Raw genomic sequence first — 17816 nt, 5'->3', positions numbered from 1 at the left:
TATTGTCCAGTCAAAGATCACGCCTTCCTTTTGCCGGCGATTTATCAAACCCGTATGGGTGTCTTCTGAATCCTCGTGAGAAAAAAAAAAGTCTCTTTTACTTCAGCAATCTTCGAAGCAGAATTCTTCGTGTTATGGAGGTTCCTTCCAAAACGCATGTGCACTCTAAAATGATGTCGACTCAATGTTTCTGTCCAAATTTTTTACATTGGAAAAGCCAAAATTTCCGACAGCCTTGTTCTTTTGCTGCATTGAAACGAGAACGTATAAAAGCAAGCGTCAACTGGACGGCTAAAGCATAATATATATAAATCCCAGCACAAAAACAGTAGCCAGAATAACGTCCTTCAGTCCACCCGAGGCGTATGAATCGATTCTCGCCAACTGAACGGCTTATCTTTGGGCTCGAACGGTCCCAAAGAGGAGCCGAAATTGACTGTGCGAATCTTGGGTCCATTCTTCGCAGGGGAGTTCCATCCAGAGCTAACGACCTCGACATTCTGGACGAGCTCCTCAAGAACTATGACCGAAGGGCCCTGCCCAGCAGTCATCTGGGTGAGTTCGTTTTCTCCTGTCACAGTGCGGCTACAGATACCTTTTACATCAGCCTCGCTCGAAACTTGAAAGGATTTGTTAAAATTTTTCTTCTCGTTTGTCATTTTCGCAGGAGTCCCCACAAATGTGTCATGCGAAATATACATTCGAAGTTTTGGATCGATAAATCCCTCAAACATGGTAAGTTTTCAGGATTTCGTCGTGTCCGCTTGCAGAGAATGTTTCGTTTTCATCATGCCGGAAACATAATGACGCCAATTAACACTTCTTGCGCTCAGTCGGTTTAGAGAAATTCATGTCTGTGTGCGTATTTTGACAACAGCCTGCAAAAGAGAAGGTTGGTCTGATGGTCGTTGCACCTCCAAGGTACGTTTTTGTGGCGACCACCGCAGCGTTAGAAATGTTATTTTTTTTTACCCTCAAAATATTTTAAAGTCTTCGCTACCTTCGTAACAATTAAGGTAACTGAAACTGACGTCGTGCGATACTTTACTAAATCTTTAGAAAATGTACTAAATCTTTGGAAAATGCTTATGGCCGTCCTTCTTAACTCACGGAGCTTCAAAAAACAGGCAGCCCTACTTGGGTGTCTTGCACAGCTCAGTGGCAGCCAGGACCAGGCGTGCAATTTGATTTTTTCTTCTTAAAAAGCAATGCATATCTCAAAATAAAAGAGTGCACTTATTTTGCCCAAGCTAAAAGCCTTTACACATTCGCCGAACTCTTAGAATTAAGAAGAAACCAGTTTAATTCTTATTTTCTCACATGGGTACCCTTATGTTGAAACAATTTTTGTCATCCGTCGTTATTCGCTGTCGCGCACACTAGAAGCACCAGAGGGGTGAGCGTTATTTCAGGCTATCTTATTTTTCTGAAACCACGCAATATAAAGTCTCTCCATTAGTGCGGAGAATGTAATGGCAGCTGCGACGAAAAAAGGTTTCATTATTTGAAATGTTTTTTTTTTTGCTTTAAAACACATGCTGCTATCTAATCAGTATTGTCATAGCTATATTGCTTCTTTATTGTTCAGGAGCTTTTAAAAACATTGTAATCAGCGAGCGCACATTTTATGTTGAAGGTCAGAAATTGCAAGCTGATTGGCGTGAATTTAAAAAGGCGATCACTCTAAGGATTTTTTGGCATATGTAACAGTTCTAAAAACGCATATTAGCATTTGTTGGAGCATTTAAAGGGCTCTCGTTTTCTTCTGTAATTCTTAAAGATTACAATTATTTCAATAATTCCTATTGCCGGGCAGGCAACTAAATGTTTGAAATAGTAGCAAAATATGTTTTTCTCGAGTTTTGGCTTAGAATTATTACTTTTTAACATTTTAAACAGAACTACTGTAACACTTCACACTCCAGATCTACGCTGAATATACGACATCACTATTTCCTTTGTAAGAATAGCTTTTATGTATCGGTTTGTTCATATCCGAAATTCTGGGATATCAGTTCGATTGCGCTTCTAGTGGATTCGATGAACACATCAAACAGCGAATGTTCAAAAGTGTTCGAGACAAATCAAAATCGTTAAGAAGTTACCGAATTGTTTGCGAATAATTGGCACGAAGTACGGATCAAAGTGCCGTGGTTTTAGATCACTATCAAAAGCAGGGCCAGCGGGGCCCGCAGAGTATACTGCCGCGATCGGTCTGTGCAGACAGAAGGGTTCATCACAGCAACGCGGTCCATTCGTGTGGTGGCGTTAATAATTTCATATACATATGGCCTCCAAGTTTGCGCGACACGTCAGTGTTCAGGCCGGTTGATCAAACCTAGCCGGTGGTCCCGAGTCTTGGAGGCTATGGCTAAAACTCTCGTCGCCCTCATCAGATGTGATTTGGCGTTAGTTTCTACGCTGTCGTCTTCAGTAGCAGAAGGTAGTTTTCCTATACGTAATAGACGAGGGTCGGACAGTTAATATAGTTACTACAGTTTACGGATTCTTTAACGTACATCAGTGTCCGCCTTTCGACAGTTACAGTTGTCAGTCTATGAACTATAGCGTCGCACTGCATTACCTGTTTCGCATGAGTGATCATTTCATTCGAATATTCGCAGGAGTAGCAAATAGTCACACAAATATTTAATTCGCATTCGCTTCGATTCTTTCACTGTTGAAGCCGTATCCGATTTGGTTCTTTCCTGTACTATTCATATTCGATTCGGTGGTACAGCTAGCCTATTTATAATTGATCCGTTTCTAAAAAAGGCAAAGAAGTATGACGGCCTGTTCAGCAGCTGACATCGGTAACGATCTTTTAAGAACTAACATATAAAAAAATGTTGCTTGGTTCGCTTGATGTGAGTTATATTTCGAAGTGAAACCTCCTGAAGTAGTAGGTATTTCACAAACGATTGTCTCAGCAGCGGTGTGAGAGATATGGAAGCGCAAGTGTCGAAAAATCTTTTCTCGTGCAAACATTAACATATCTTTATCCGGATTACTTTCCCGCACGGTTTTCGAAACAGTCCAATAGGGACGATAGCAAGATATTAACCTTACATGTTACCAGATATTAAAAGTTCCGAGGCCAGAGAACTTTGCGCCCTGGGGAATTTTGTCCAACTCCGCACGTCTTGAACTATGGCTGGTCCGTGACGGGAATTAATTTAACACAAGGCGACTATCCTCCAGCTCCACATAAAATATCATGCTATCGTAATAAAATAGACTTGCTAACAACAACACAATATATAAATGCACGTCAGTATCTTTTACGGCTCAGCGCCTTGAAATTTTCCGCCGACAGCGAGAATTGTGCGTTGAAGGCTTGAACCAGTAGTCACTCATTATACCGGCGCGTCTTTCCGTCGCGCGTGCCTGCGTAATAATTTACACCCGGGAAAGCGCCGCAGCTGTGTTGAAACATACATGATGCCACCATATTGCATTACACGCCAACGCTTTACGCAGACGTTCTCGATGGAGCTGCGAAAGCGTGGCCGACGATCTCCTCGTCTCTCGCTTAAGTGAGCGTGGTCCTCTCAGGACACTAGAAGGGACGAGGAACTGGCTACTAGGCGCCAGGCACTCGCCATTCATAACAGTCGACGCCATGTAATCGAATGACAGAGTGGCTCCTAGAATTTTTAACACTCGAGTTAATGGCGACTTACCTCCATCGACGCCCTCGGCAATGCAGGCATTAAACCAAGCGTGCGTTGAACTGACGCATGCGTATTGTGAATACGTTTCTCAGGAGATCGAGCGGCCTTGGTTTTCGGGTTTATGAAGATCTGTTAATTTTGGAGAAGAGTCGAAATCATAACCAGGGGATAATTTTGTAGTTCACTACGCGCAGCAAGATAAAAGGCAAGATAAATCATGCAGAACACAACAAAGGCACTTACTTGCAACCGTTCGTTGATATACACGGCACATGATATGACAGTGATGGGGACCAGGCAGCTGGGCACAGACACGTATTCGAAAGCCAGCTGTTTATCTGACAAGTATTTGTCTACAAGAATTAGAGAGGTTCAAGTCATTCCTACACATCGCGACCGTGACCGTCATAAATAGCATAAATAGCATGCAACTGAGCCGCATGCTATTTACATACGGTACGAAACATTACAGGTAAGCCAGGCTTGTCTTGAGTCATTTATGAACACGGTTGAGCTGTGTTTTCTTCTTTGTGGTCCTTCCAGAACATATTAGACGCTTATTTCGTAAAGCATCAGACAGATCGCTTTTCATATTGAAAGGTTATGCGACAGACGCGATCGTAAAAAAATTAGAACATCATGAAAAGATCAACTTCACGGCAAAATAAAAACATGTCATTGATCTTATTACCTCTTTGCTACATAAACTATTCAACTATTTCTCTCGGACGCATTAGGCGTTGATCCACATTTTTTGTTTCTTTGTCTGCTTCTTTGGTCACATACGCTACGCGAGTGCGATTGAAAACTTGAACAATCTGTCCCAACGGTATCTTAAGCAAGATGGCGAACTGGGCGCGTTGTACATTGTTCATCTCAAGATGGAAGCGGGAGCCAAAACGACCACAAAAAGAAGACAATGGCATCAGTAATCTTATGACACATTTTAGCTTACAGTTAATACTAACCCGGGAAGATTTAGCCTCTTCATCCCAAATGTCAGACGCTGTTAGCACGACTTTTTTTTTTCTTTTCATTCGTCAGACTGGATATTGAGGGGTACCGGGAGTTGTGTCTGCGTTTGTACGTTCCTGCACACATGGTTAGGGGGCAGCCATTGTCGGTGTTGGTGAACAGACTTTGGATCAAAATATAGCTGCCCTGTTCCGAAAAGAATCCAGCGGGTGTGATACTGCAAACTCTTGAGGAAGGCAGTATTAGAGCGATGCAACGCCCGCATAGCGGACTGTCAGGAGCGGGTGGCGGCACTTCGGCTCGCGACAAAAAAGCGTTTAGGCAACGCTTCCAGCCCGAAAAGGGGAGAAATGACAAGGAGTGATCGCAATCTACGTGTCGTTAACAATCACGCTCACAGTCTACTCAGTATTGCGTCACTCGGAGAAAATCAAAATTCTTCTCCACCAAAGCGATTGTTTTTTCGCGCTGAAACTTAGCACAGACCCGGCATTTGTCACTAAGCATTGTTTTTTAGAGAACCTGTCCTGAATATTACCGCGTCGATCGGCGCCTTAACATGTAATGTAGAAGCAACACGTGGCGTTTTGTAAGCTCTCTGGGCTACGTCGAGAGAAGCTAGGGAACGATTGTTATCAGCAAAAAGGTGCGCCCCAAATGGTTCAAAATACGGTCTGGCATTTATAGTGATCCAAACGCATAATGACATCTATTTTAAGGCCCAGAGGGAAACAATTTGAGCACCACCTTGGCGCTGAAACTTGCACGTGCTATGTTTAGGTCGGGCTCTTGCCTGAATTTGTGAGATATAGTCAAACCTCTGAGGAGTGCGCGGTGAGGCTGAAACAAAAATGGCGGTTTCGCAACAGCTCTACTGGCAGCGCCGGCTTTTGTCGGTAGCCGTCGCAGTGGCTCAGTGGTTACGGCGCAGGCTGCTGACCCGAAGGACGCGAGTCCGATCCCAAGCGCGGCAGGTGCCATTCTATGGAGGCTAAATGCTAAACTCCTGTGACCCCAGGTGCTCGAAATAATCTGGAGCCCTTCACTGCGGCGTCTTTCACAGCCTCAGTCGCTTTGGGGCGTTAAACCTCACAAGAGTAAAACCAAGTCCTTGTGTGGTGCAGAGTGATGACAGCATACGAATGGGAGACGCGAAATTAAGAGCGCTCGCAAATCTTTCGGAGAAGAGAGATGACGCTGCTGATGCAGCTATTGCGAGACCTTCTTCTTGTGGTCCGGGGCATCGCCTCATAAGAGGTGGAGCTTCGATTAATTTTCATCGATTCATGCAAATGCCGGACCTCATGTAGTATAAAGAAATATTTGCCAACAAATTCCACCTCTGCGCTAAATCCTGGACCGGGAAAGCGAGTGTTTGAGCCGAGTTGAATTATTTTCGTTCTCCTCTGAGCGAACTGACACTCTGTATAGGGTCACAATCAATTACGGTAACGGTCAATGTGCTCAGCTTTTGTTGCGGCCGAATAAGATAATTAAACTTTCCTGGTGTCACAACCTCCAAGTCTGCAATTAAAGTTGCTGTACAGAACAAAGGAGCCGAACGGCTAACTATGCTAATGTATTCAGCTTAGCAATCTGGCAAAAAGCAGCTGCAGTAAAATATAGCAATCCTAGCACGTCAGCCCTGAAGGAATTAAGTTGAAATTTTGGCAGAGTGGGCAGCACTGCGTTCTGCCTGGATGCCCTGGCACGTTCGCTTTAGAGGTCGTGTGGCAAAGCCTCCTTAAAAGAAAACATAAAGGAACCTATAATTACGCCCCAAGGTAATCTCTGTGCATAGACAAATAAAGAAAGGCAGCTATAGGATTTTGCGTTTAATCGCAACGAAAAATTAAAGTAGTCGCTTTTATGAAATTCTTTTAGCCTCCCATTTTCTTCACTATAATCTGCTGCCGGAGGCTCTAGCAAAACAAGACGGAAATGGGGCGTATGTGGAACACGGCTTTGTTTTTCTCACGCATGAGCGCCTGCACTAAAAGCTTTTTGCCTGTTTTTGACCGAACGAAAAGTCTCTTGGATTAAAATGTAGAAATGCGCGGAAAGACGCCATTCCCGAAAAGCGTTTCATTTTCTTCAGCACTCAACAATGTTTGCCAGAATTTAATAGAACGTAAACACCATTTCTCGCTCGGAAAGCAAGAAACTTTGCAATGAAGTATTTTATTAGACGTCAGAACTTGTCGTTTTCGGCCAAAAAAACAAAAACTTGTTAAAGAAAAATGACAAGCGCTCTTTCAGGGTGGCTTGAAAAAGAAATCCGGCGCTCTACAAATATGCCGCAATGTGTGTTTCATTTCTAAAACCCGCCGAAAAAGAAACTGTTTTTCTGTGTGGCCGAGAGCAGCCCAGAGGCTTTAGCGGCCATTTGGCTGATTCACCTCAAATTCCAGGCACGTGCACAAACGACACAGCCCACTTTCGGCGACCTTAATCTGCCAGCGCTTTCGAAGTGCTGCTTTATGTTCGCAGAAACAAGAAGTAAACGAACAAGTACATACTGCCCACCATTTCTCCAGACTGGTTTTTAAAATTCTACACAGCCAGGAAACCCTTTTTGGAGCTCGCCAAACAAAAAAAAATGTACTGCAAAAAAAATTAAAAATGAGAGCGCTAAACACCGAGCTGTTCAGGTTTCCCACAAAAGCTTGCGTTCGAGCGAAGAAAGGCTTTTGGGCGTAGCTTGCGTTGTCCTCGGTCGGCGAAGCGAGCAAGTTTTGTGTTCGATGGCGTTCCCTTCCGCTGCACACACAATGCTCGATTGCTAGCGTCCTCGGCAGCGTCCGTCTCCCCTTTTTCCACGAAGCGTCGTATAGTCGTTAATTGCGGCCTCCATAGACTCTCCGCGCCTCCCGTCCTCATCCACTCCTCTTACGTCTTCCTTTGATTGAGGGCGAGTCTTCCAGGTCCGCTCAGTTCGCGATCGATCCATCAGCTCTGCGTTCAGTGTTTACCCTTCTCTGTTAAGGTTCTGGTCGAACGCGTGCCGCGGATGATGTTGGAGTCCGAGCCTCCTGTCATGAGCTCCGGCATCCGGGGATACGGTTGCTTGGTTCGCTTCGCTTACACGGAAACGTGAGCTGCCTGTTCACATGGCGCAAAAAAACAATGTCATAAGCTACACCAAAGACGCCTCTTTTTCTCACGACAACCTTCGGTTCTCCGGTTGCTTACAACCGGTGGAAGCCTTGACAGCAAAATGGTTGCGTAGTCTGCAGCCTATTGCTTATTGTTGTATTGTTTCGTAATATCCTTACCTGTGATCATCAATTATATTTCATCTCATGTATTTCATCATCTTTTTCTCCTTTACATTTTTTTCTGCCCTATTTTGGCCTCGTTCTTCTGAACTAGGCTGAGGCAAAACAAGGCTTAAAAGAATAGTGGGGGTTAATTAAAGTTGGCCTGTAGATAAGCCTGTAAATTACGAGATGAATTACCACGTTCTGATCAAAAAGCAATTACTTACCCTGATAAGAGAGGCTACACAAGCTAGAAGAGACCGAGAAGTCATTCGAAGGTATCACTACCATTGCCCATTTTGAGAGTCCAACTGCATTGAATTAAAGATAACAATTTTCATGCAGATCTTTGAGGCAAGGCTAAACTGCCACATTTTTTCTAACAGTGATCATGAAGTCCTTTTCGCTATTTGCGGCATGAGTCTGAATTCAGAGGCAGGAAAAAAAAGTTATTTCTTCAAATTGAATTCTATAAGCAAAATATGCGTCTTTTGCTGTCATGAAGAACAATGATTAACATACTCGCAAATAGCCAAATAATCGATTGTTATTGAAAACAAAGACTGGACGGACTGTCCTCAATGCCCCTTGAAAAAACAAATATGTCATTTCATGTGCATGGCGTCCTTATAACAATAGATTATCTTATTTCATAAACATTGATAGTAACCAACAAAGCACCACCACGATTATGGCCATAGTGTAGCTCTTTCTATCTTTGATATACACGAAACGCAGTCACATGCTCATAGAGGTAGCGCGCACGTTAATACAGGTGCTAGCGTATCAACGCATCTATAGGAGTTCGGTGGCAATAGATTTCGTGGAGCTTGCTTCATGCAAGTTCAATTCACTGCTAGACTTAGCTTCCCATTCAACAAAGCCAGGTATAGACCTTCTGGATTACTCAGAGGTTCACACAGCCTGGCTATTTTGGTACTAGTGCTGAAAGTGCTGCTATGGGAATCAATTTTCCCGGGTACAGTCATGCCTGCTTTGGAATTTAATGAAAAAGGTTTTTGCACTACCCCACTCGCTTCCGCTCATTTTACTTGTGTGCGATGAGCTCTGGAAACTCGTGAAATTTCGCTCTCTGACCCCTTTTTAGGCCGCTGCATTTGAGGCGTTTAGACAATGCCTACCTGAGCTACTTTGTTTCCCTAAGCTCAAAATCAAACGTCGCATAGATTCCTGCGAAGTCCACCTGAACGTCTGTCTCAAGGGACGTCAGCTACCAATATATTCAAATAGGGTACCCGATATTCATAGAAACACCGGATTGCATGAGCCAAGCCGCCACAGTAGAGAGCTTGCGGAAGAAGAGAAGACGGCGAGGTTGCGCCACACCTGTAGATAAGCCCAACATCCAAAGCTGCCTGTGAGGGCTGGCGTATCTGACACCTGGACTTCACTCTTCTCTGTACGAGTTCCGTTCTATAACTGCAGGTGCATCTCTACATCGTTTTAAGCAATATGAGAAAAACATAACATTGAATACGCTTTTTACCATGCCAACCATCAAGCTGAAAATAGTTTGTGCAGAGCACGCGTTAGCAGGTAACCAACAAAAACTGTTAGCAAGAAAACTGCTCCTTAAACACTTTATGTCGTTCGAAGCTGCAGCCGCGCCCCTAGCTAACACAGTGCTTCGTTACGATATCGTATAATCATCCGCCGCGATATTTAAGTGAATAAGACCTTGCTACTGAGCACAAAATTGCGGGATCGAATTCCAGCAACGCCGGCCACATTTCAACTGTGTAAACATGCGGGCTAGCTGGTGAGAATCAAACATAATAAAGCCAGCGAAAAAAAACGGGAGCACATGAGGAAGAAGTACACAGGGCAACGCAGTCGTACGTACTCATTTCCCTGTGTTCCCTTTTTTTTCGTTGTTTTCCTGTTCTTTGAGCCGCGCTTTGGTAACATCGAATGCAAAGTTCCCGCGTGCTGTGCCGCGTCATTCTAAGTTAAAGTATCCTCATGTGGTAAATATATTCCTAACAGAACCGCCAGGCGTCTCGCTCAACCTACGCTCATCTTAGGATCATACCATAACAGAACACTCTTTAAGCTGTTTAACTGGTTCGTAAGTAACGTTGTCAGATGTGATTGCATTGCAGTGGAATTCTTGCGGTACTAAATATGACCTTTTTCCCAAAAGCAACCAGGCAATAAAATTCGCTTCTCAGCCGTATTGTGGAGCAATTACGGCAACCTAAAATACAAAAGGTCCTAAATGGTGAGGATTTTCTTGTCTAACCCAGATTTGGAGCTTATGGGCTGTCATATGTGCTCCTCTAAACTCATAAGAAACAAATCCCATTGTTTGGTTATTTTTCGCAAAAGTGGGCCCCAGTATGGTACCGTCTTTGCCAAAGGGGAAAGACAGTTGTTTCTATTGCGATGCAATAGCGAAACCGCATTAAGAGCACGTGCGCCGTTTAAAGCTTTTGAATTTCAGGAAACTTCCACGTGTACCTCTATTTCAGTAACACTGTTATGATTTGTTGCTTCTTGATGATCATTCATTCCGCATGCAACGTTGAAGGCATCCTATGGTACACTTCCGTTTTTTCTTTACATATGTCGTACTGAAGAATTTACTGGAATAACCTAGCATCGCACGTTATAACAGAATCCTGAATATATATAATCATGAGCTTATAATGCACATAGTAGACTACTACCAATCTTTCTGCTTTGGCTTTTTGGACGCCATTTTTATTATTTCTTGTTTTTATTCATCCCGTCGGGTTATAAATATTTCAGTGCTGTGCTTCATGCTTTAGCAACACAGCCAACTCTGCCCCACTACTGCTGACATATCATTTATTTCGCGTGTTTCAGTGTGTTTCTTCCAAAGCTTATCATTCATTTGCCCACGGTGCCCATCCAATCGCACGCTTAACGAGTGAATAAATAAAAACAGGAAATAAAAATAAGTAAACAAATATGTACAAAAGCGCCTGCGATCCCGTGTTTTGCAATGGCACAAGTTTCACGCGGCATGCTATTAGGCTTTCTCGCAAAGGAATGTGTGAGAAACGTATTGCTGGCTCTAGAATCAGCCAAGGCGTCGAAAGGTGACTTGTTCTTTCTATCTACAAATTTAAATCTTTGTAAGGTTATCTTTTCTTTTGGAGCGATACAGTGGCTTCAAAACATTACGAAACAAAAATGCTGCTGTGCACTTGCCTGATGAGCTCAGTGACGAGCCAGTTGCCACACATAGTACTTTCCTACACATTAGACCACATTTCCTTAAAAAAGTCCTGTGACAGATGCCCCAAATTGCGCATTTCTCCGACTTTCCTCTTCTTGTCGCCGCTACCACCGTCAAAGGAAACCTTAAGTTAGTGCTCTACCAAGCGCCTTTACTGTGAATGTATGTATACTTAGCAAATGAAAAGCGCTTTAGGACGACGCTTACTAACAAACTTTCCCAAGCCTCCCTGAGCACATTTCAACTGCCCTCTGGCGTTCCGGCTTCTAGGAGTGTTTTTGAAGCAACTGTACCAAACTGTGCGTCAATCTTTATAAAACCAGTATACGGCGAACACTCAAGCTCCGCTATAATGGTATGACGTAATGACGCAAAAGGTTCCTCCGGTATCATGGGGTCCTCTTTGCACTTCACTTCGCAGACAGAATGTTTTTTATAGGTATTTTTTTTATTTCTGCTTTCTGCCATGACACACAGCAGGCTATCCTTTAACCAAGTCGAATGAACATTCCTCAGTGATGTGCGAGCCAAGAGGCAATGGTTCTAGTTTCGCCTCTATTGCTTTTCTTTTCAGTGCAATTGCTTTTTTTTTCAGAGGTTATACGTAGTATTGATTCAACGACACTTGCAGCAACGAGGAATTTTGTTGTTTCGTCATCACTTCTTAACGGTAGAGTGCTCGAATTACGCGCCTTAGGTCATGTGGTTTGGACGTCAGAACCCTCTCCAGGAATCCCAGTTTTCTAGACACAACACCAATTGTCACTACGCTACAGGATTTCCGATGAACGGCAACCTTAATTATACCGCATTAATTATATTTCCTGAGTGTAATGTCAGCACATTACTTCAAAACATGGCTACTTGAACCTGGGTGGAAGAAAAGGTGCTGGGTATCTTTTCAACCTACGAGTCGGCATCACACAAAAGCTCATGCCAGCTGCAGATTGCTAAAGTCTACTCAGGCTGAATAAAATATTGCCCAGAAGCTCGTAAATGTGCTTTTTTACTGCGCCAGGTGGTTATTGGTTACAGATGCGTTATTGGTTACAGGTGGTTACAGATGCACTATTAGATTTCGTTCCATACCGTGCAGCCACCAAGCTGGTGTCTTTCCTCGAACCGGAGATAGCGGATAATAGTGGAGGTTAATAGTACAGAAGAAATAGGAGAATATTAAAAAGAAACATTTGCAACTTTTCTTTAAGAGTCAGGTTATACACGCCATGTCATGACACTGCCTGTATTCACTTGCACAAAGGAAAAATTAAGAGAAGGCATCGTGCTTAAATTCTGAGCATAACTTCTCTTTTTCCGTGTGCAGCTACTAGATGCCACTTTGGACTAGCTAGCCGAAGTTTTGTTCCCATTTCTCAATAATAGCATTAACGCGTCTAACTCTGATCTCTCTAACGAAAAGGTAGTAAAACGATTATTGCACTGCTGCACACGCACATAAAGGAAAAAATTCCGCATCTCCTAGGAGGGGTCAATTAATTTCCTAATGGTCCAGACACAAGAAATTTCCCGAGAGCTTTCGATGCGGTCAAGCATTTCTCTCGAAAGTTAATGGCTACGAAAAGGGCATCTGAAAAAAAGTGCAAGAAAAATAAACCTAGGTTTCAAGCTTCTCACGTGGGCGTCGGCATCAATTGCAAGCTCTCATGGGATCTTTCCGCTTGAGCACGACGCCGTGACCATGGTGCAATTCGTTTATTTTTCACTTAGTTGCCAAGGGCTCAGCGCCTGGCGCAGAGTGATAGCGTTGGAAGAGAGCAAAAAGAAAAGCCACGCTCATCCTGCAAGTGCAATTTATACCTGTGCAGACCACCTTCTGAAGCTCTTCCTAGTATATGAACGCTCCTTCAGGACCAAATCGCTGTGCTTGACCTAATGCTTTTCGTTGGCGATTCTGGCATGTAATTTTTTTCTGCCACTCTTCATCGCAAGATATCTACTTGCTTTTATCTTATACAATATACTGATTCATTTTATTTTCTTTCCACAGGACTACGAAGTCGACCTGTACTTTCGGCAGTCATGGTTGGACGAGCGGTTACGAAAGTCCACGCTATCTCGTCCGCTCGACCTGAACGACCCGAAGCTTGTCCAGATGATCTGGAAGCCAGAGGTGTTTTTCGCTAACGCCAAGCACGCCGAGTTCCAATACGTGACCGTTCCCAACGTCCTAGTTCGCATTAACCCGACGGGAGCAATTCTTTACATGCTACGGTGAGCAATCAGAATTAATCCTGCGGAGTAGCGGGCAGCCTTGCACCCGGAAATTTTTTCTTACCTTTATCCAAGGTGTGGAGGCCTTAGTACGGCATGGTGTATTAGCTCGTGTTTTCTCTTTGGCGATCAACGAGCTGCAATGCATTGCACAAGGGTAACAGAAAGAAGCGAGCGTGGCACCTGAAAAATCGATGTCAATCTTACCTACTACGGCTGTGTTAGGTGTCGGGCTTGCGTGCGTGCGTACGTGTGTGTGTGGTTGTGTGCGTGCACACGCACAGATTATATATATATATATATATATATATATATATATATATATATATATATATATATATATATATATATATATATATATATATATATATATATATATATATATATATATATATATATATATATATATATATATATATATATATATATATATATGTAACATGTCGGACAAAGTTCAGCCTACAGCCACCAAAACCAAGGAGCACAGGGGAATGCTCCTATTTTTTTAAATTTGGTGCCGCCTGTGTGACCCGAACCCACGACCTTCGAAGGTATTTGTCTTGAAAGATTAATCGAAGTGTCATTTTGCCATTTATTAACGCGAAATATTTAAAAATGGAAACATTCCCTCATGCACCTTGTTTTCGATTGCTGTTTGGCTTGCTTCATATATACATATACCAATCGTATATGGTATATGGTACGTATATGATATATGGTAGTTTGTTATATGGTATATGGTAGACATGACGTATACCATATACGTCATGCAGTCATCACGCAGCCTAGTACCCGCGTAGTGCTATTATTGACTCATTAAAAGGCTAATGTGAATACCAGTTCAGTCAGATATTACAGTGGGTAAAAGATGTTTTCGAAGCGACCGTCACTCAAGGTGACCAATGACGAAGCGTAGAAAGCACTGAGGCGTTTCTGTATATCATGTGTTAAGCTGCACAAGCTGCGGCGACCTAAATAAGGGAAGATTTCAAGGATTTCTCACTTATTTAATGGGATCGGGGTCGGTATCCAGGAAGGTCGTAGCTCGGAAAAGGCGGCCACGCATATAGAAAGCTACTGTATTTTGGTTTGGTTTGGTTTGGTTTGGTTTATGCGGTTTAACGTCCCAAAGCGACTAAGGCTATGAGAGACGCTGTAGTGGAGGGCTCCGGAAATTTCGACCACCTGGGGTTCTTTAACGTGCACTGACATCGAACAGTACACGGGCCTCTAGAATTTCCCCTCCAAAGAAATTCCAGCCGCCGCGGCCGGGATCGAACCCTCGTCTTTCGGGTCAGCAGCCGAGCACCATAACCGCTGAGCCACCGCGGCGGCTACTGTATTTTTCAACCTTTGCCAAGCTCATATTTGCATCACAGAGATTGGTCAGCGTCTACATGCAGCAGTAATTTACTGGACCTTAGTAAACTTATAGGTCACAAAAGTCTTGAGGTAAAAAATTGGGTCAACTTCTTATTGGCACCCAATGAGTTTGGTTTCAGTGCGTCAGAAACGAAAAACGTAGATTAAAAAGCCATCACACGAGATATTTACTAAGGTAATATCTAATAGGGTCAGGACAACCTTCGACTTCAATCAGCCAAATGATCAGGCACGCTTTCCTAACGGATACTCGACAATAGACCCTATTCACGCTATCAATCAGGTGATAGAGAAGTACGCAGAATATAACCAGTCCCTATATAAAGCGTTCATTGATTACGAGAAAGCATTCGACTCAGTGGAAACCTCAGCACTCAGGCATTCCGGAATCAGGGTGTAGAAGAGTGTTATGTGAAAATATAGCTACCATTGTTCAACATAATGTCAGGAAAAAAATTCCAATAAGGAAAGGTGTCCCGTAGGGAGACACAATCTCGCCTATGCTATTCACTGCCCGTTTACAGCAGGTAATCCTCGGCCTGAAATGGGAACAGTTGGGGATAAGAGTTAATGGAGAATACCTAAGCAATATGCGATTCCCTGATGACATTGCCTTGCTAAGCCACTCAAGACGTGAACTGCAAAGCATGATCAATGAATTTGACAGACAGAGCAGAACGGTGGGGCTAAAAATTTACATGCAGGAAACGAAAGTAATATTCAACAGTCTAGCAAGAGAACAGCAATTTGCAATGGATGGCGTGTACTGGAAATAGTAAGAGAATATGTCTATTTAGCGCAGGTAGTGACAGCTGATACGGATCATGAGAGCGAATTAACTAGAAAAATAAGAATGGGGTGGAGCGCATATGGCAGGTTCTCTCAGATCATGAAAGGCAGTTTGCTAGTATCCCTCAAGAGAAAAGTATACAACAGCTACATCTTACCGGTACTCACCTATGGGGCAGAAAAGTGGAGGCTATCAAAGAGGGTTCAGCTTAAGTTAAGGACAACGCAGCAAGCTATGGAAAGAAAAATGATAGGTGTAACGTTAAAAGACCAGAAGCGGGCGGATTGGGTGAGAGAACAAGCGCGGATTAATGGCATCCTAGCTGAAATCAAGAGGAATAAATGGGCATGGGCAGGGCATGTAATGCGAAGGCAATATAGCCGCTGGTCCTTAAGGGTAACGAAGTGGATTCCAAGAGAAAGCAAGCGTAGCAGGGGGCGGCAGAAAGTTAGATGGGTGGATGAGATTAGGAAATTTGCGGTGATACGGTGACCTCAACTGGCGAAGGACAGGGTTAACTGGAGAGACAGGGGAGCGGCCTTTGCCCTGCAGTGGACGTAATCAGGCTCATGATGATGATGATGATGACACTAACTATTTTTGTCATTAATAAAGCGCGCCATAATGCAGGCCTGTACCACGAAGGCCTCTCCCATCAATTTCCAGTCAACTATATCCTCCTCAGTATCCCTGCGGACGTTGAACCAAGTATGAGTATGAGTATGAGTTTATTTCAAACAAGCATGTTTACATACATGTTTGGGGTGTATGGGAGTAAAAGGCGCTCAAGAGCAGCTTGACAAAGCTCCCATTACCCTTCTATACTCGGGAGTGCAGGGCAGAAAACACAGATTACACTAAAAAGATAACAGATAACAAAAATCAGCCAGAAGCAGTGCAATACAACCAAAATTGTGCAAATACAATACAAGACATTATTATATGTTCACTTTATAATGGTACTCATGCAACAGATATACAGGTGCATTAGAAAAAAAGTTCTTTTAACCTTTTAAAAGAAAAAGAATAGCTGCTAATATTTTGTTCTGTAACTTTAAATTTATTTAATGTGTATGGCAAAGCAGAGTGAAGTGTTTCAAAGCCATAGTTTGTGCGCGGATGCGGAACGTGCCAGTGTTCGTGGCATCGTGTTGTGTAATTTGAGGGATTTTCAATTAAGTTAGCGATGTCTCTAAATAACATATTGTTTTGTTTAACCTGAACTTTATAGGACCTAAGAATGCGAAATTCGTACATTTTTCCGATCTGCATGATGTGGTATGTTGAGAAATAGGAGCTAACGTGTGACATATAAGATACATGTCACATATATATCTACATATATCTTAAAAGATACATATATCTTAAAAGATACATATACATATATCTTTAAGATACATATATCTTAAAAAAACTTCTTAAAGAGTAGGCGTTGCAGAATCAGCCGTCTCTCTTTTAAGATTAACACTTCAACAACTCACGCTGCCTGTCAGCTCTCAATAAAAAAATATTTGGTATCAAAATTGTAACGTCTCAGTACTCTTTCTTCATTTTTTATTCAAATATGGTTTGCTTCACTTAAATAATTTAGAAGCGGTGATGAAATTCAGCCTTTTTTCATTCTTTAACAGTACACAAGCCTTCGTAATAAGTTCTGCGCCGTCTGAACATGTTTAAATCTTCAGAGAGTACTGCTGAATGGCCCCAGCAATTTTTCTTGTAGAAGGGCAGTTTTGTTACAAACACAACTGCCGCTGCCAATTAATTCCGCTCGCCCGAAGAGCTACACTTATAATACACGTGAAAAAAGAGGGCGCGAAAACATATCCAACGCTGAAACGAAAGATTTTTTTAAAGACTTTAAATTGAACTTTATTTCTGGCGCATTGAAAGAAAGGAAACTATGAGAAGCTACTTTTCTCTAAAGAAGACAGCACTGACACCGTGTTCTACGAGGGGGATCTGAACTGCCCTTTACATAACTCTGGAAGTGTGGTGCTGTTTCACTGTGGACCATCACATTTTTTTTTCTCTCGCTTACTAAAGAAACTTTTGTAATATTCATAGGCAGATACTTACACTTTATTTTGCTATTAGTAGCTAATAAACAGTTTTTTTGCGTATCAGTACGTAGTGGGACAACGTGTTCGGTGCATTATTTCGTTAAGTTTCACTACAATCGGCTTTCGTAGAATTGTAAAGAACCAGTGCGAGTAAGTATTTAATAACGCTCCATTCGAGCCCGTGCAAGCAGCAGCGAAATTTGGGAGAATACA

The 17816-nt window shown here is 42.8% G+C and overlaps 1 protein-coding gene across 1 annotated transcript in view; it reads left to right on the top strand.

Moving 5' to 3' along the window:
- Positions 1 to 17816, top strand: part of LOC149339226 (glycine receptor subunit alpha-2-like) — a 144677-nt gene that overhangs the window by 117694 nt on the left and 9167 nt on the right. Inside the window, exons 2-4 of the mRNA XM_089550429.1 lie at positions 467 to 555; positions 668 to 735; positions 13144 to 13367. Of these exons, the coding sequence (XP_089406555.1) occupies positions 467 to 555; positions 668 to 735; positions 13144 to 13367 (381 nt within the window). The remainder of the gene's footprint in view (positions 1 to 466; positions 556 to 667; positions 736 to 13143; positions 13368 to 17816) is intronic.

This window comes from Amblyomma mixtum, chromosome 6 (genome assembly GCF_055824585.1).
Source record: "Amblyomma mixtum isolate Tamu chromosome 6, ASM5582458v1, whole genome shotgun sequence".
NCBI lineage: Eukaryota > Metazoa > Arthropoda > Arachnida > Ixodida > Ixodidae > Amblyomma > Amblyomma mixtum.
Note: the sequence above shows the minus strand (reverse complement) of the source record. Positions and strands in the feature narration are given on the sequence as shown.